Source organism: Gossypium arboreum, chromosome 6, assembly GCF_025698485.1.
Source record: "Gossypium arboreum isolate Shixiya-1 chromosome 6, ASM2569848v2, whole genome shotgun sequence".
Lineage (NCBI taxonomy): Eukaryota > Viridiplantae > Streptophyta > Magnoliopsida > Malvales > Malvaceae > Gossypium > Gossypium arboreum.
The window spans coordinates 127,822,044-127,841,593 of NC_069075.1; the positions used below are offsets into that span (position 1 = coordinate 127,822,044).

The 19,550-nt window shown below is 33.0% G+C and overlaps 1 protein-coding gene across 2 annotated transcripts; it reads left to right on the top strand.

Annotated features, from left to right (window-relative positions):
- The first annotated feature begins 283 nt into the window (after positions 1-283).
- On the top strand, positions 284-6,012 carry LOC108484052 (uncharacterized). Of its 2 annotated transcripts, XM_017787673.2 has the most exons (5): positions 284-688; positions 2,275-2,366; positions 5,316-5,375; positions 5,462-5,553; positions 5,625-6,012. In XM_017787673.2, the coding sequence occupies exons 1-5, from the start codon at positions 536-538 to the stop codon at positions 5,696-5,698; spliced, it is 471 nt and encodes a 156-aa protein (XP_017643162.1). In that variant the 5' UTR covers positions 284-535; the 3' UTR covers positions 5,699-6,012. The 2 variants fall into 2 exon arrangements, with proteins under 2 accessions (XP_017643162.1, XP_017643161.1); XM_017787672.2 differs by having other exon boundaries at positions 289-688; positions 5,316-6,012.
- Positions 6,013-19,550: the final 13,538 nt, after the last annotated feature.

The following is a 19,550-nucleotide window of genomic DNA, read 5'->3' on the forward strand; positions in this document are numbered from 1 at the left end:
TGTATTGAATTCCTTTTGTTAGCCACCGGGAATGGGTGAACCCACATCACTTGCAATTGAATGTACACAGAAACCATTACTAGAAACAATATTTATTTTCAATTTAGTACCCCATTTTGATTTTATATTACTGTCTATACGCGCTTTGAATAATATTTCAGCGGAAAAGAAAAATTAATAATTAATCGGATAAAAACAAATTACGAGTACAATCTTTATAAAAGAAAATAAAAGGAATCTTTAATTATTATTTTGATAATCAGTCAGATTAGTTGTGTTATTAATACAAAATAATTAAAAATAGAAAAATCCCAATCTTTTATGTTTGAATAGCTGTCCAAGTCAGCCAAAAACACCCAGAAGAGAAATTCATTGAAATGAATGAGATGATGAGTCATGGGGATAGGCATGGTGGTCGTCAGTAGGACATGGGTTCCAAATTTTCTCTGTTTTAGTCCCCAGTTTCTCCCTTTACCCTCTAATAATAACTCCTTTCTTATATTTCTTCAATTTCTGTGGGTTTTTTTTGGATAAAATGTTGAGGATATGGAAATGGTACCAGAGCTGTTTATCTCTTCATCCTGTAAAAACACAAATTATCAGCTCAGGTTTCCTTTGGGGCATTGGGGATGTTGCTGCTCAATACATCACCCATTCCACCGCAAAGAAACGCCTTCAATATCATAAAGTACGCATCTTTTTCCAATCCCCAACAACCCTCTTTTTTTTCTCCTCTCATTTTCCTCTTGTTTTTACCTTTTTTTCCCCTTATGCTTGATTGTATCTATTTGAGCTATTGGGTACACTTTTTTCTTACTTTTGTTTTGCAACTGGGTGTCTGCATGTTCTGATTTTATGTTGATTTCTTCTGGGTTATTTCGATCTTTGATGATGATTTTTGTTTGGGATATATTCCCATTTTATTCATATAGCTGTAGCATTATTGCCCCCGAATCCTTTCGATCTTTGATGATGATTTTTGTTTGGGATATATTCCCATTTTATTCATATAGCTGTAGCATTATTGCCCCCGAATCCTTTATTGATGTTCATAGCTCATGTTTGATTGAGGGCTATTGGTTGATAATGTTTGAGGGATAATTAAAGCATTGATTTTCAAGTGGTAATGAAAATTCAATCTTGTAATGGCAATGTTCCATATGGCATTACCAGAAGAGATGGTAAATTGGCGCCGTTTCAGTAATGCAAACTAAGCTAACATTTGTCTTGGGTGGTGTGTGCAATTTACGTCCATAAGACATCCTAGTGAGCTACAAGGATTCACTTGAGATAGAGCTGTTAAGAAAAGCATGCCCACTGTTTTCTTCCCTCTTTTTGTTGTGGTTTCCATTTTTTTTCTGTTCTACTGCTCATAAACTGAAATTTGTCTTACTTATCATCACTGCATAGTGCATACCCATGGTTTATGGTCAAAATGGATTTAATGATGCCATGGTATGCATTTCTTAGTATTTGATATATGTTCGAGGTTTTCCTCACTCATTTTCTAGTTTATTCCGACATTAGAAAATTCAGCCATATCTCGTTGGCAATATGAATAGAATTGCTGTGACAGAGTTCTTCAAAACTTGTGTTGTTCTGAGCAGTTGACTTTTTTTCCCAAATAATTGTTTATAAGAGTTGGTTGATCTTTTTGTTTCATGCATCTTACAGACTCATAACAGTTTACAGTTTCCTCAAGTTTCATAGCAAGCATAAAAAAAATACTTGCTTATAAGTTTACTTAATTGAACTGTCGAAATAATTTCCTACTTCTGTACCAAGATCATCTTGTTTCAGCTGTCAATATTAAGGGTTTTCTTCGGGGGTTGCTCTCATACTTTCGGGTTAACTAATTTTGGGATATTCGTAATTTAATGGTAAATTCCTGATCAGCACTCTCCACTTAATGCTTACTGTTTGCTTATAAGGTATTCCATTAGGTCATAGGGGAACCACATAGAAGGCAATAGAAGTAATCAGTGCATGTTTTGTGCTTTTGAATTATTTCATACACTTTAAGCAACCAATTTCTTCTGTTTGATGGTTCTTGTGTCATGATATCAAGTAATAAATATTATACCTAATTGACGAGTAACTAATTGTCATACATTTTGCATATTATGTCCTTGTACCCATTGCCCATTATTTTGTTAGCACCATGATTGCATCTTCAGAAATTATAGTTTCTATTGCATCTCTGCTGAAGCTGGATTCTGAATAAAACAGCTCCTTTTGCACTAGTAAGACGATGGTTGGTGTTTCATTTGACAGGATGATGATAATGAATTTAAAGTCAACTGGAAAAGGGTAGCTGTCACAAGTATGTTTGGATTTGGCTTTGTTGGACCAGTTGGACACTTCTGGTCTGTTCTCATCTCTTTTTTTTATCTTTCCTGTCGATTAATCAACATTATTTTTGTTTTTCTGCTGAACTATACTTGGCTGTGTATAGAACACTGTTAAATTAGACAGAATTTATTCTCAAACATCAAAAGATTAAAAGCTTCAAAGGAGTTATTGTGGAGCATTTGATGGTTAGTAAGAAATTATGTTTCTATATGTGATGATGGATCAAATTATGCTTTATCCAAGAAATTCAAGGTCTCTATTGAGTCCAAATTTCTATCTTGAAACTGTGGAGTGTGTCGCATTTTTCGATCAAACCAGAGTCAAAGCAAAGGTGACATCGTGATGAGGAATCATGTGACATCGCAAAAAGGAGTTTACGACGTCGCAACGATGCGACTAATTCCAAACTTAAAGTAGCTTCGTAATTAAACTCTTAGTAAGGTTATTTTTCTCAGTCAAACATTGATTACAACAGAGATATTATAGTTATATTAGAACTCTAATCGTAGCCTATTTAAAAGGCCATAGTAACCTTAGAAAAAGTGAAGATCATAACATAACATCAAAGAGAAAAAACTTTGTATTCGGGGTTAGGGTTTGTTTTGAATTTCTCCATCTTGTACTCTTTAATTGTTTATTCATTAGCGAAGTCTCTTTTACTCGTTTTTTATACTCTTGATTGGAGGAGTTTTTCTACATAAATTTGTGTAACCAATTTTCTCTATTCTTTCTTTTCTCATTGTTTATACGGTCATCAACAAACTAGTATTAGAATTTAGTTAGGGTTCCGCAATCAACCCGTTTAGAGATGATGACAATGAGATTCGATATCGAGAAGTTTGATGGGATCACAAATTCAATTTATGACAAGTTCGGATGACTGCAATACTAGTTTAGAATGGCCTAAAGAAAGTCGTGACAGGGCAAAAGCTCGCGGATTCAGATCAGTCGGAATGGGATGAGCTTGATGAGAATGCTTTGTCTGCAATTCAGTTATGTCTCACGAACAATGTGTTGCAGGAGGTGCTTATGGAGAAAACAACATCTGGCTTATGGAGAAAGTTAGAAACCCTTTACATGACAAAGCCTCTAGCTAATCAATTAGTGTTGAAACAACACCTGTACATGTTCTGTATGGCCGAAGGGGCGTCCATTAATGCTCACATCAGTGAATTTGTTACTCTCGTGAATGATCTGAAAAATGTTGAGGCTAATATAGATGATGAAGATTAGACTATGTTATTATTGTGCTCTTTGCCCCATTCATATAAGACTTTCAAGAAAATTCTGATTTATGGTAGAGATAAGCTCTTATTCGAGGATGTGAAAGGAAACTTGTTAAGTAAAGATAAACTCGACAATGAGCTAGATTCAAATAGCAAGTCAGATGGGTAAGCCTCGGTTTTGGTTGCAAGAGGTAGACAACAATCCAAGGTTTCAAGTCAGAACAGGTGTAGGTCAAAATCAAGGTCGAGAAATCGAGACAAGACCTGTGACTACTATAAAAAGTTGGGTAATATTAATGCAGAGTGTTATAAGTTACAAAATAAAAACAGAAGGGAGTAACGAGAAAGGAAAGAAAAAAACTGAGGTAGTAGATGCTAGTGTGGCTGAGGACAAGGGTGATGATTTGCTGCTGGTGTCTACAATTAAAATGTCCAAGTTTTCGTCTAAGTAGATACTCGATTCGGGGTGTTCTTATCATGTGTCCAAACAAGGAGTGGTACTCCACATATAGCTTAGTTGAAGATGGAGTTGTGCTTATGGAAAATAATTCACCCTATAAGATAATCGGTATTGGTACTGCTCAAATCAGGATGTATGACGGGATTATTAGGATTCTGTCAGATATCAGGCATGTGCCTGATAGAAAAATCTCATCTCCCTGGGTATGTTAGACTCGAACGATTGTAGAATCATTGTCAAGTCAAGCGACATTGAGATATCTCGTGAGCTTTCGTTTTGATGAAAGGTCAGAATTACGACAGTTTATATATTCTACTGGGTTCAACAGTGACTGATGCAGCAGCAATTTCCTCGTCTACTACAGAGTTGGAGTCAACTCAGTTGTGGCATATGTGACTTGGTTATATGAGCAAGAAAGGTATGATTGTTTTGAATAAGAGTCTTCTAGTTTTCAAGTTCAAACATCATTTGGACTTGGTTAGTATCTTGCAAAGATCGAGTTAGGCCCATGACGGGGTTTGGCAAATGAGACATATTAAAAAACGAGTCAAGGTGGAGATTTGTGGAGTGTGTGTCGCATTTTTCAGTCAAAGTAGAGACGACATCGTGACGAGGAATCACACGACATTGCAACGACGTGATGATGTTCGAAACAGAGGCGACGTTGTAACGAGAACGGCTGGGACGACGCGACAAATTCCAAACTTAAAACAGCTACGTAATTAAACTCTCAGCAGAGTTACTTTTCCCGATTAAACTCTGGTTACACTAGAGATATTATAGTTATATTAGAATTCTAATCTTAACTTATTTAAAGGGCCTTGGTAACCCTAGAAAAAGTTAAGATCATATCGTAATATTAGAGAAAAAAAATCATGAGAGAGTTTTAGATAGCTTTAAGGGAATTTTGTATTTTAGCCAGAGAGCTTTGTATTCGGGTCTAAGGTTTGTTTTGAATTTCATCTTGTACTCTTTGATTGTTTGTTCATTAGTGAAGACTCTTTTGCTTGTGATTTTTTATCCTCTTAATTGAGGAAGATTTTCCACATAAATTTATGTGTCGAATTTTCTCTATTCCTTCTTTTTCGTTATTTATATGGGTTGGTCCCTAATAGGAACAGTAAAATTCTACATCTAGGAGATTCCAAACATGTTGCCTCGATACATTTGATAAAATCTTGCCGGACTCTACCAAACTCTTAGAACTGGGTTTTGATTTGTAAGATTGGTAAGTAAATCTTGCAGCTGCTTACAACTGTAATCTTTGCTTCATGTAGGTATGAAGAGTTGGACAAATTTATAAAGATGAGGCTTCTACTGCGTCCAAAGTCAGCGAGGTTTGTTGCTGCAAAAGTTGCAATGGATGGCCTTATCTTTGGCCCCTTTGACTTGTTTGTGTTTTTCACATATATGGGGTTTTCAGCCGGAAAAAGCACTGCTCAAGTGAAGGAAGACGTGAAGAGAGACTTCCTCCCAGCCTTGATATTGGAAGGTGGCGTTTGGCCAATCGTTCAGGTTGCGAATTTCCGATATGTTCCGGTTAGATACCAACTCCTTTATGTTAATATCTTCTGCTTGTTAGACAGTGCCTTTTTGTCATGGATTGAACAACAAAAGGATGCTCCCTGGAAACAAAGGTTTACTTCTTTTACCTCCATGAAAGAAGGTGGAGGCCAAGGCAGGTTATGATTTTTTTTTTCTTTTCACTTTCTTTTACATCTTACTGATCAGATTCCCAAGTGTACAACAGAATATACATGTACTGTTGAAAGAATTAATGAAGAACCCCGAACCAGGGGTTTTAGATATTGGGATTTGGAGAGTGATTGGATTAGTTTAAGCTTTTCACTGATATTGCTACCGAATCTTCACTCAAATATGCAATTCATGTTGAATCCAATATGAATGCCTTGCATGTTTACTATATTTGAACTGATAATTTGCAATAAACTTAAAGAATGTTTTTAATGTAAATGTTTAATAACTCTTTTTTTTTTGTTTGACGAGGAGCAAGTAAAATTGAAATTAAAAGTCCACCGTACGGGAGTAGCTTCTCCCTAGATCATCAGAAAATAAAATATCTTTACTACATAATGGGGGCTCATGGCAGTTGGTAACAAAACCAAAATCCAACATTTTAGTAATCGGAGGTTCCAATCTAAGCCAAAATGTCCGATTTCCTTCTCTAAAGATATGCTTTAATGTTGCACTTTGGCAATCATCAAGGAGCGTCCTGCATGAGCATTTGATTATCATTATTTCGTAAATGTAATATCGTCGGTTGAGACCATTTTGAAGGGCTTGACATTCGGGATATGCTAGACCCTCCTAGTCTCGAATGATGCAACCTGCCCCTCTGTTCTCGAATTTCCCAAGGATGAACCACCGGTATTGAGTGGGAGAAACCCGTGGGAGACCTTTGTTTAAAATTGGAACAGTAAAATTCTACTCTATTTATTGTATGATGTATGACACAATTTAGAGTTATTTGATATGGTTAATTAGAATTTACAAATTCTAATATATCATAATTATACAATAGACATTCAATACGAGAAATAATTAAATTAAATTCTATTATTAGTGTAAATTGTAAATTTAATTTGTGTATTTTAATTTGGTCATTTTAGTTCCTGTATTTTTTAAAATTTGAAATTCTAATTTTGATCCGGATGATTGATGTTAAATTTATTAAATTGTGCTATTTCTAATATTTAATAGGGGCAACATATTATTACATGTGTAATACCATGCAATTTTTATTTTGACATATTATTCACAAAAAGTCAGTTAATGGATAGCTATTGTTTGTGTCAAAACTAAAATTTTAAAATTTGAAAAGTATAGGAAATTAAAATAATCCAATTGGAGAATATGAACTAAACTTACAACTTTACGTAATTGGAGAATATGAACTAAACTTACAACTTTACGCATAGTATAGTATTGATAGTAGAATATAACCAAATGAATTTAACTGCTATCATTTATGTCATGACTGGAACTTCAAAATCTTAAAGTTACAAAAATTAAAATTGATCAAATTAAAATATAAAGATGAAATACACAACTTATGCAGAATATAGAGACAAATAACATAATTTGACTAAAATAATGTAAATAAACAAATTTGTTAAAATCTACATAAAAATTATTAATGTGCCAAAATTTATATAAAATATTATATATATATATATATATATATATATATTAAGAGTTATTGTAATAGTGTCCATTTTGCCACATTCATGTATTCATGATCCATTCATGTTAATTTTTCATACCAAGTTTATATTCATGTTATTTTTGTGGGTTTAGAATGTTATAAATATAATCTTACATGCTAATAATTTATTTCATGTAGAATTTGACACGTTTTCGAATAAATGTCATGTATAAATTAAGTTTTTGTAATAAATTATGGTTTTACATACGTTATCATATATGGAGGTGCCAACTCTGGTACAAATATTCTTAGGCTTTAGAAACTTTTTTGGGCTCAGATTTTTTTAAATTCTGATCGAGTCAAATCAGGCAGGTTTAAATAAATTCAAATAATTTTAACGCTTTATAAATTATATTTAGAATGTAATAATTAATTTTATTTTTACATGATAATAATACAATACAAATTCACCATATAAATAAAATATTTTATATAGATGTTTTATTGTAATTGAAATAAAGTTTATCATATCTAATGTTTACAATTATATAATATATAAGAATTTTATTAACATAAATAATATTATTATATGATATGTATATGAATTTGTATATAAATTTTATTTATTTGAATTATTATCTAGAATATATAGATATAAACCGTGAGTTTGGAAAAAATTTAAATTAATAAAAATAATCTTTATTACTTTAAAAGTTTTAAAATATTATATAATTATAATAATATCAATAATTAATAAAAAAATCTAACAAACTACAAAACTCATAAGATATTATAAAATGTTAAAATATAAATAAAATATAATAAAAAAATCCAAATTTTGTCCATGTGCCCCTGTATAACCCATTTTGCCTTGCTATTGAATTTTTGAAAGCCGGTAAAAATGAACACAAAAGTCATGTTATTCGATCAATTTCGTAAGTCAAGTTGGTATTCATCAAAATGTCTCAGATTAACTAGAAAAATTATTTTAAGAGGTTTTCATATGAATTGTGAGTATAATGAGTACATACAAATTTGATTTTTCATCCGCTAAAAGTTTTAGCAAATTTGATAGGTGAGTTCTTTAAGGCTTAATTTCATTTTCATATCATTAAATTTATCATCATTATATATTTTATATAATCATTAAATTTAAATTTTGTAACTTTGAATATTTATTATACATATATAATATTGCATTAAAATTATTGGTAAAAAGACCTCTATAGTCTCTTTCAATTTTGAAATTGAGCAAATTGGCCCCTCTAAAAAAATTAGAGTAATTTAATTACTGTCAATTTTTAAAGTGAGCAACTAAGGATAATTAATCACCGTGTTAATGTCTTTCGTCAATTGTGCATAATTTTTATTAGAATAACAACAAATTTAGCCTTTAATGTTGACATGTTTTGTCAATTTGGTCTTGATTCTAAAAAATTCAATAAATTTAGCCTCAACATTTACACATTTACACAAATGTTGTAGCCTAAATTTGTTAATTCAGGACCATATTGACAAAATATCTAAACTTTAAGAGTTAAATTTATTATTATACAAATCAAAATTATGTACAATTGACAAAAAACATTAACGTCAAGACAAATTGTCTTTAATTGCTTACTTTCAAATTGATATAGATTAAATTGCTTCGTTTTTTTAGAGGGATTGGAGAGGTCTTTTTACTAAAATAATTTTATATTCATAATTAATGTTTTAAAATTTAATTTTAATTTGTAATTCAACATAAAGTTGTAGTGTTATTTATAAATTTTAATATAATTATATAATATTTAAAATATATTTTCATACATTTAGAATTTTTCAAGTTTTAGATCAGATCTATCTTAAGCTTAAGATCGGTCTCAAGCTTGGGCTCGGTTTGGCCTTGGGCTTGTATTATTTTATGCACGAGCTTTCTCAAGCTCAGATCAACTCAAGCTAGAATTTTCTTGAGTTCGGGTTTTCTCAAACTTAAATTTTCTCCAGCTCAGATTTTTTCAAAATTTAATCATTAAGAGCTTGAATTAGCACAGATGAACTTTCGAGCTCAGACCTGTTTTACCAGTTTTAATCATATATAACAACTCAATTTAGAGAAAGATATGTATGTTATTGTTTTGTCATGTTTAAATTCATCTCATATTTTACAAAGTTTCAATAGTGATTCAATTTGAGAAAAGAATTATATATTCATATCATGATTGTGTTCTTTTCACGAATTTTTATAAATTTTATACTTGAATAAGTTATTATATATAAATTTCTACATATTTATATGTTTATATAGTTTTTATGTTTTATCGTGTTTCTAATTATTCCCCATTATTTTCATATAATTTCTTAAAGTTATCTCATATTTACATAATTAATTAAATTACCAATAAATACCAAAAATTTTTAAAATTTACTAGATTAGGCTGTTTTTAGAAAAATTACAGTATAGGTCAATTTTACAAAAATGCTTCCAATTGTAAGCGTTTTAAATAATTTTATAATTCTAGAATGTATCTAAATAAATATATGGATGTCTAGATTCAAATGAACCTTGACAATTATTTGTTTAGATTTATTGTATACTTATTTTAAATTATTATTATTATTATTATTTTATTTATTTGCTGACTTGACGTGGTATTTATTAACAGTCACATTAACGTTGTCATTAAATATTAATTGTGAAACGAATTTTATTATTTCAAAAGTTGAATTGAATAAAAAAGACTTACATTGATTTTTTTTCTTAGAAAAATTAAAAAATCCGTAACTTTGTTGTGAGGGCTTCAAAATTCAAAATTTGTTTTTGAAAGTTAGGAATTTTAAATTCTGCGGGTAACTTTAAAATTAAGTTATAGTTAGTATATTTTTAGTAGTAGATGTCAAGTTATAGCATTAATATTTTATTTCACAAGTTTCTATGACATGTAGGCTCACATCTCTGTATATAAATAGTATGAATAATCAAACGTTATTTTCCGTTACCATTCACAAACTCTTTGAATAAAATAAAATTAACCAAATAAAAATAACGTTATTTTCCGTTACCATTAATACTTTCCGTTACTTTTAGAGCCCCTAAAATAAAATTAATCAAATTTAGTGTAATTGAGTTAAATTAAACTTAAATGATAAATATGAATGTAATTCAAATTCGAAGGAGTTTGATTCTCGATTCTTGATTCTCGATTCAAGTTCATCAAGTATTATTTTTTAAACTTGAATTCAACTCGAGTTATCTGAACTTAATTAGATTTGTTTATTTGATCTCAAACTTGTTTCATATATTTTTTAGAGATAAAACAACATTACTGTAACACCCGACCTGATCGTCGGGTTCGAGTTAATGACACATTCGTTGGCAGAGCAACTACAACAAATTTCAATACAATTCAACCATTATAAAACACATTCTCAATATGTTGTAAAATCATTTCTGACTTTTATACGAGCTTATGAAAGATTTTTTGCTAACTTGAGGTCGATAAGAACTTAATTGAAAAGTTTTAAAAATCTACAGGTTGACGTCGTGACATCGTGGCTTTCACGTTGCAATCTAATTAATCAATGAATACCATTGCAACTTCATAAATATCGACGTCACGACACCATTTATTGTCGATTTAAGTCACGATGTTGGGGACTAATCGTTGCAATGTTGCACCTGTTTTGGCAAAAAAATCACTTTGGTTCACATTTCATGCTTCCTACCAAATACATTTCAACATACATAAACCTACACCAAATTCACCAATACATCATATTATGCCAAACAATGCCGAATCAAGCTTGTGATAAACCATAAACATAACATGTTTTTAATCCCATGCTTGATTCGTTTTTGGATGTTTTATTATGTAAATTAGTGAATTTGATGCTCTTAATCATTTAAATTTTTTTTTCTATACTTAGGTGAGCATACAGAAGTGAAAGGAGCAAAAAATGGGCCAAAATAAGACAAAAAGAGCTATTTTCAGGAACCACATAGGCTGGGCATTTCCACACAAGCTAGGCACACGCCCTTGTGAGCCACACGGGCTGGTCACACGCCCCTGTGCCAGCCCGTGTCGATATCACTCCCTGTTTCCCAAACACACAAAAAAACCCAATTTTTAGGCTTTCTGAGCGTTCTAAAGTCTATAAATACATATTAGAAGATGACTAAAGGGAGCACACAGAGAAGAACAAAGAAATTACTCAAAGAACGCTGTCGAAATCAACTCAGAAGTAGATGTAATAGTCCGGTTTAGACCTTAGTCAGAATAGTAGTTTCGGGACCACAAATCTGAGTCAAAAAATATTTTAATATTATTTTCTGTGTTTATAATATGTGAATTAGCATGTGTGAAAGTTTCGTATGAAAATTCTAACATTTGTGTGCTTAATTTGTGAAAAGGACCTAATCGCGTAAAGTGTAAAAGTGGCCTTCTGTTTGTTAAAGTGCTTAATTGCTATGTCTCTTTAATTGTGAGGTCCTTATATTTTAAATAGACCATTTTAAGTTTGAGTGGACATTTATGGCCGTAATTAACATGAATTATATGTTAATTTATAAAGGGAAAATTTGTAAATGAAGAATTATTATGTATTAAATAAAACAAACATGAAAATAAGCTCATATTATCACCATTACCACTGAAATTGAAAGAAAAAGAATAAGAAAAAGGAGTTTAGGGTTTCGGCACACACAAGGCTTAATTAAAGTATGAATTTTGATCAGTTTCTAATAATTTCTACGTTTTTGTAATCGTTGCTTATTAATCTATCAAGCCCATGTCCTAATTTCTGATTTTGTTGATGACTTTGAGTTATTCCATTTTTGATAATGTGAGATTTATGAAGTTTGATGATAGTAAATTAAAGATATGTGTTAGATTACTAAGTTTTGTCTTTGAATTTTTGATGAAATTGAGTAATTTGGGCTAAATTGTGAAATTTTTAAATTGAGGGATTAAAATGAGAAATAAATGAAATATGTGGGCTTATATGAACATTATGAAAATTCGGCTAGGCATGTGTGCAAAGAAATTATGTGTATTTTGTGATTTTGTGAATTAAGGACTAAAGTGTCAAAATGTGAAAATGTGAGGGCTAATTTGTAAAATGCCCTAAGTATGTGTTTTTGGATTGATTTGAATGATTTGGTGAATAAAAGAGTTAAATTTGAATTTATATAGATCAAGAACCAAAGAAAACGAATTTAGATCGGGGAAAGTCGAAAGTCGTCGAATAGTCAATTTCGTTCGTTCGAATTCGTACGAGGTAAGTCGATATACAAATAAATGTGTTTTGAATTGAATTACTATCAATTATATGCTATTGAAATATGATGAATGATTATGTGAGTTAAGAAATATGAGATATCCGAGAAAGTATCGACAAAGTTCCAGCATCTGTAAAGCCCCGTACGAACCTTAGGAATAGTTAGGATACATATGTCATGACATAAGATCCGATATGTGTTATCGTTTAAGACCACGTCTGGGACATTGGCATCGACTTATCGTGTAAGACCACGCCTGGGACATTGGCATCGACTTATGATTTACGTGTAAGACCATGTCTGGGACATTGGCATCGTATTTGATTTCGTGTAAGACCCTATCTGGGATAGAGGCATTGATATTTGATTACATGTAAGACCACGCCTGGGACATTGGTATTGTACGAGCTTTCTAAGTTATCCGCATATCCTTATGATTTCGAATGGTTCAATAGGCATTCTGAGAAAATGAATGACTATGTGAATGTGTATCCGATTCAGGTATGTTTGAATTGTATACTATGTTTGAGAATGAAAGGTAAGTACATGTACCTTTGTGAACATATGATATAAGTATGAGAAAATATGCTATATGTATAAAATGAATTGGGAAATGTATAGTGTATATGAACCATGTGATTGATGATAATATTTGGTTATAGAATATATGTAATTTTGATGATGTTTATATGTTTATATGTTTATAAAGTTAAGTTTATTTGTATATGGCTTACTAAGCTTTGGAAAGCTTACTTTATGTGTTTATCTTCTGTTTTATAGATATCGAAGCTACCGAAAGCTCGGGGATCGTCGAGGATCATCACCATACTATCAAACTTCTTTTTGGTACCTTTTGAAAATGTGACTATTAAAGTATGGCATGTATAGGCTAGAAATACTTTGATTATGTTTTGTAATGTGTATATCATGCCATGTGATATGGCTAGAATATGGTTAAACTTATGGCTTGAATTTGGTATATGATATGTGATGCAATGTTTCTATTATGAGGTGTTTTTGGTTGGCCAAGAGAAATGGTCAATTTGGTAAGTTATTGGTATATGTTTGATTGTGGATTTGGTAAGACTTTGGCATGAGAATGAATGAGGTAAATTGATGTTACAAATCATATGTTTTGGTATGTCTTTGGATTATGAATGTTAAGTTTTGATTTTTGAATTATGAATAAAATAGATTGATGAATATATGATATGAATGATGTATGATTTTGGTTTGAAATTGGTTGAAAATATGATGCCTATTTGATGCTTGTAGGGAGGACCCTTAATGGGTGGCAATTTGGCCTTGCAAATGGCCTATTTTTGCCCACATGGGTAGAGACACGGACATGTGTCTCAGTCGTGTTGCTCGAGGGCCATTTCAAAATGAGCCTGGGTAGACCATACGGTCACACACACGGGCATGTGCTAGGTCGTGTGGCCAAGTCAGTTTCGACCATGGGCTAGACACACGGGCGTGTGGTTAGCCGTGTGGCCAAGTCAGTAGCCTCCTTAATTTTCACACGGCCTGGCACACGGGCGTGTCTTGTGGCCGTGTGGACAAGTCAGTATGTATGCCCTGTTTTGACATGACCTAGACACACTAAATCCGTGTGAGGTACACGGCCTATTCACACGGGCGTGTGACCTGTACAACTTTGAAAAATGTTTACAATTTAGAAAAATTTTGTATGAGCTCGGTTTAGTCTCGACCCTTTTCTAATGCATGCTTAAGGTCTCAACGACCTAAGAAAGGGACTTAATAGTGATATTTGATTATGATATATCGATGTTTGATTTTTTATTATGAATTTGTTTGTGAAATGTTTCGATATGTCCAGTAATACCTCTTAACCCTAGTCCGGCAACGGATACAGGTTAGGGGTGTTACATTTGGTTAGTATCAGAGCTACGGTTTAGTCGATTCTAGAACTAACGTAGCATATGTGATTCTAGCTATACATGCTATATTTATGAACTGCGTTAGTGTGATGAATCCTGACAATGAAAATGTGTTTTTATATAGCAAATGGATCCCAAACGAGCCGTAGCTAATGATGTTAAAAGTACTGCACTTACTCCCGCGCAAGGGACAGCGTCATCCGATTTTAGACCGGCTACGAGTAGCCATGATGGAGAGGCTAGACAAGCCTTCTAACAAATGATGAATGATTGGCTCAGTCAGTACATTAGAACTAATCCAGCTGTTCAACAACCCCCAACCCCGACTAATCCTCCACAAGCCCCTGTTATGCCACAAGCGAATCTGATTCAGTTAAGTAAGCCACCAGTCGATAAGATTACAAAATATAGGGCCGAAGAATTCCGTGCTACTACGAATGATGATGCTGAAAGAGCCGAGTTCTAGTTAGAAAATACGATAAGAGTATTCGATAAATTGTTATTAAATTCCGATGAATGCCTAAAGTGTGCCGTTTCGCTTCTGAGAGATACGGCCTATCATTGGTGAAAAACTTTAATATCGTGGTTTTGAGGGAACGCGTCACCTGAGATTTCTTCTATGTTGAATTCTGGAAGAAATACATAAGTTAGAGATTCATAGATCAGAAATGTAAAGAGTTTATTGAACAGAAGCAAGGTCGTATGTGTATACGAATGAGAATTCGTAAGATTGAGCCAGTATGCCTGAGAATGTGTTTTGACTGAAGCAATAATATGTAAAAGATTCGAAGATGGTTTGAATGAAGATATCCGTTTGTTAGTCGGGATTTTTAAGGTAAAAGAATTTGTAGTGCTTGTTGAACGAGCATGTAAAGCTGAAGAACTCGAGAAAGAGAAAATAAAAGCTGATTTTGAAGCTAGAGATATGAGAAAGAGATCCATAAATAAATCATTTCAGTCTACATCAAAGAAGTTCCAAGATGATTTTAGCCGTTCAAAGGCTAATGTGGGACATTCGAGTACAGATCGTGTTAAATCACATTCGAGCTTCAGAGCTCAAGCTACATCTGTTGCCAGTGTTGGAAATGTTCGATCTGATTGACCCGAGTGTGGAAATTTTGGTAAAATACATTCAGGTAATTGCAGATTGTATGATCGAGCTTGCTTTAAATGTGGATCTTTAGATCATTTTATCCGAGATTATCCTGAGTCTGTTGAGCAAGAGATTGTACAAAATTCGAGACAGAGTAACACTTCAGCTAAAGGTAGACCTCCCAGAAATACGGGAAATGTGAGTGGTAGTCAAAGAGGGACTAAAGAATCCATTGTTCGATCCAAGGCTAGAGCACCTGCCAGAGCCTACGCCATTCGAGCTCGCGAGGAAGCTTCGTCTCCAGATGTAATTACAGGTACATTTACTCTTTATGATACTTCTGTGATTCCATGATAGATCCTGGATCAACGTATTCTTATATATGCATGAATTTAGTATCCAGTAAGACTTTGCCTGTAGAGTCTATTGAATTCTTGATTAGAGTATCGAACCCCTCAAGTAAAAGTGTTTTAGTTGACAAGCTGTGCAAGAATTGTCTGTTAATGTTTTGAGACATCTATTTTCTAGCCGATTTGATGATGTTATTACCCTTTTATGAGTTTGATATAATTCTGGGTATGGATTGGCTAACTTTGCATGATGCTATTGTGAACTGCAAATGGAAAACTATTGATTTGAGATGCAATAATGATGAAATAGTTCGAATTGAATCTAATGATTTGAATGGTTTATCGGCTATGATATCTTCCATAAAATCTCTGAGTACTGTAAGAAAGGGTTGTAAAGCCTACTTTGCCTATGTGATTGATTCAAAAGTATCAGAAAAGAAAGTTGAATCAATACCTGTTGTATGTGAATTCCCTATTGTGTTTCTTGAAGAACTTCCGGGATTACCTCTGATACGTAAAGTTGAGTCTGGCATTGAATTAGTGCCTGGGACTACTTCAATTACGATAGCTCCGTATAGAATGGCTCCAACTAAATTAAAAGAATTAAAGTCTCAGTTGCAAGAATTGACGGATAGAGGATTCGCAACACCAAGTTTCTCACCTTAGGGTGCTCCTGTTCTATTTTTGAAAAAGAAAGATGGTACGATGAGAATGTGCATAGATTATCGTCAGTTGAACAAGGTGACTATCAAGAACAAATATCCTCTGCCTTGAATTGATGATTTGTTTGATCAATTGAAAGGAGCAACCGTATTTTCAAAGATAGATTTGAGATTGGGTTACTATTAGTTGTGAGTAAAAGATTTAGACATTTCGAAAACTGTATTTAGAACGAGGTACGGCCATTATGAGTTTTTAGTTATACCTTTCGGATTGACTAATGCACCTGGTATCTTTATGGGCTTGATGAATCGAATATTTAAACAGTACCTAGATCAATTTTTTGTTGCTTCCTGCTATCTTTACAGTGATGCTTTGTTAAACGGTCTGAGATGTGTTTTGATGCAGGAATGCAAAGTCATTGCTTATGCTTCAAGACAGTTAAAGCCGCACGAAAAGAACTATCCGACGTACGATTTGGAATTAGTTGTGATTGTGTTTGCTTTGAAAATTTGACGTCACTATCTGTTTGGTGAGAAATGTCATGTCTATTCTGATCACAAAAGTTTGAAATATCTGATGACTCAGAAAGATTTGAATCTACGACAGAAAAGATGGTTAGAATTATTGAAAGACTATGAGCTTGTTATTGATTATCATCCAAGAAAGGCTAATGTTCTTGCTGATGCTTTAAGTCGAAAATCATTGTTTGCATTACGTACCATGAATACTCATTTAGCTTTGTCTGATGATGGTTCGATTTTAGCGGAATTGAAAGCGAGACCGTTGTTTTTACAACAGATTATTGATGCTCAAAAGGTTGATAATGAGATAATAGCAAAATAAGCTCAGAGTGATTTAGATTATGATTCAGAATTCAAAGTTGATAAAGATGACTGTCTGATATTTCGAGATTGGATTTGTGTTCCAAGAAATCTAGAGTTGATTCAGATGATTTTGAACGAAGCTCATAATAGTTGTTTATCTGTTCATCCGGGTAGTACGAAAATGTATAATGATTTGAAACAGCATTACTGGTGGTCTGAAATGAAAAGAGATATCCCCGACTTTGTTTCTAAATGTTTAATCTGTCAACATGTTAAAGCTGAACATCAGGTGCCATCCGGCTTGTTACAACCGATTATGATTCCGGAATGGAAATGGGATAGAGTGACGGTGGATTTTGTTTCGGGTTTGCCCCTATCTCCGCGAAAGAGAGATCTATCTGGGTTGTGGTTGATAGATTGACAAAATCAACCTATTTTATTCTAATACGATTTGATTACTCGCTTGATAAGTTATCTGAGTTATACATTTCTGATATTGTGAGATTGCACGGGGTGCCAATATCTATTGTGTCAGACAGAGGTTCGAGATTCACATTGCGATTTTGGAAGAAACTGCAAGATGTATTGGGTACGAAATTGCACTTCAGTACTTCTTTTCACCCGCAAAAAGATAGTCAATCTGAGTGGATTATTCAGATTCTTGAAGATATGTTGAGATGTTGTATTCTTGAGTTTCAAGGTACGTGGTGTAACATCCCGAATTAGGGCCTAGTCAGAACAGTGGTTTCGAGATCAAAGATAGAAATAATTATTTTATGATTCTTATAAGGTTTATGTTATGAATGCATGCTTGTGTGAAAGTTTCATGAAGAAATTCTATGCATAAAATGTCTAATTACATTTTAGGGACCAAATTGAATAAAGTGCAAAACTTGCATTCTACAAGATTTAGGCATGAAATTACATTAGATATTGAATTAGAGGGTCCTAATTAGCAATTTGACCAATTTCTATAATTTTGGACAAAAATGGACACGCACAGGAAAAATGTGAAAGAGAAACCCTAAGGGCTCTTTGGTCATTTGGTAATTAAAATAATAAAAAGGGAAAAATAAGTCAAAATTGGTGTCCATCTTCTTCCTTCATTGCCGAAAATTGCAAGACACCATAGCTAGGGTTTGTTCAACATTTTCAAGCTTGATTGTAAGTGCATCCTAGCCCCGTTTTTAATGTTCTTTGCATTTTTTAAGTCCTTGAAGCATGATCTACCCATTTCTAGCTATATTTTAAGCTAGGGTTCATGTATAAAATTTTACCCATGTATGACATGCATGTATTTTGATGATTAATGGAGGAACATGAATGTTTGAGGCATGATAAACATCTTTTACTAGGTGATTTTTAGTGAAAACACCTAAACAAGGGACTTGTTTGTAAAAGTGTAAAAGAGAATGGTAATAATGTGAAATAAAAGAAAATATGGGCTGATATGAGCATAGTAAAGGTTCGGCTAGGCTTGGGTAACCAAGAAAATGCATGCATTTCATTTTACGAGCTTAGGGACTAAATTGTAAATATGTGAAAGTTTAGGGCTCAAAATGTAAATTTGAAAAGTATGAATTATGGATCCATTTGAACAATGTGAATAATAAATAAGTTAAATTTGGCATTATAGATTAAGAAAAAATGAACCGGGACTTGATCGAGGAAAGAATAAAATAAACAACGATTAAGCTCGATTATCATCATTTTGTACCGAGGTAAGTACATATGCAAATAATTTGGTGTTGTAGTATGTTTTAATGTTTTAATATATATTGTAATAAATTTTTTATTGTAATGATGAACTATATGCTTACTGATTGTTATGAAAGCATGAATGTTATTATGGTCGTTATCCATGACGTTACGAGCAAGTACGATGGAGATGTTATGTGCAATGAGAAAAACCCCGTTTGAACCTTAGGAATAGTTTAGGATACATGTGACATGTCACTAGGAATTAAAATGTCCAAACTCGTTGAGTGGTCCGGGTTCGTGAGATATGTGGCATCCGAGCTCGTTGAGTGGTCCGGGTTCGTGAGATATGTGGCATCCGAGCTCGTTGAGAGGTCCGAGTTCATAATGGATGTAATTCATGTAACATCTGAGCTCGTTGAGAGGTCAGAGTTCATTATGGATGTGTTACATGTTATGTGGTAGCTGTGGCTACGTTGTATATGTGGCACTTATGTGCAAGGTTTCCGTGTATCCAATAGTATTCCGAGAGTTCAACGGGTAATGTAATGAATGTAATG

Excerpts from the sequence above, each read along its gene's own strand:
- LOC108484052 (XM_017787672.2), top strand. The coding sequence starts at position 536 with ATGTTGAGGATATGGAAATGGTACCAGAGCTGTTTATCTCTTCATCCT. Across the intron at positions 689-2,274 it reads AACGCCTTCAATATCATAAA|GATGATGATAATGAATTTAA; the intron begins GTACGCATCTTT and ends TTCATTTGACAG. Across the intron at positions 2,367-5,315 it reads GGACCAGTTGGACACTTCTG|GTATGAAGAGTTGGACAAAT; the intron begins GTCTGTTCTCAT and ends TGCTTCATGTAG.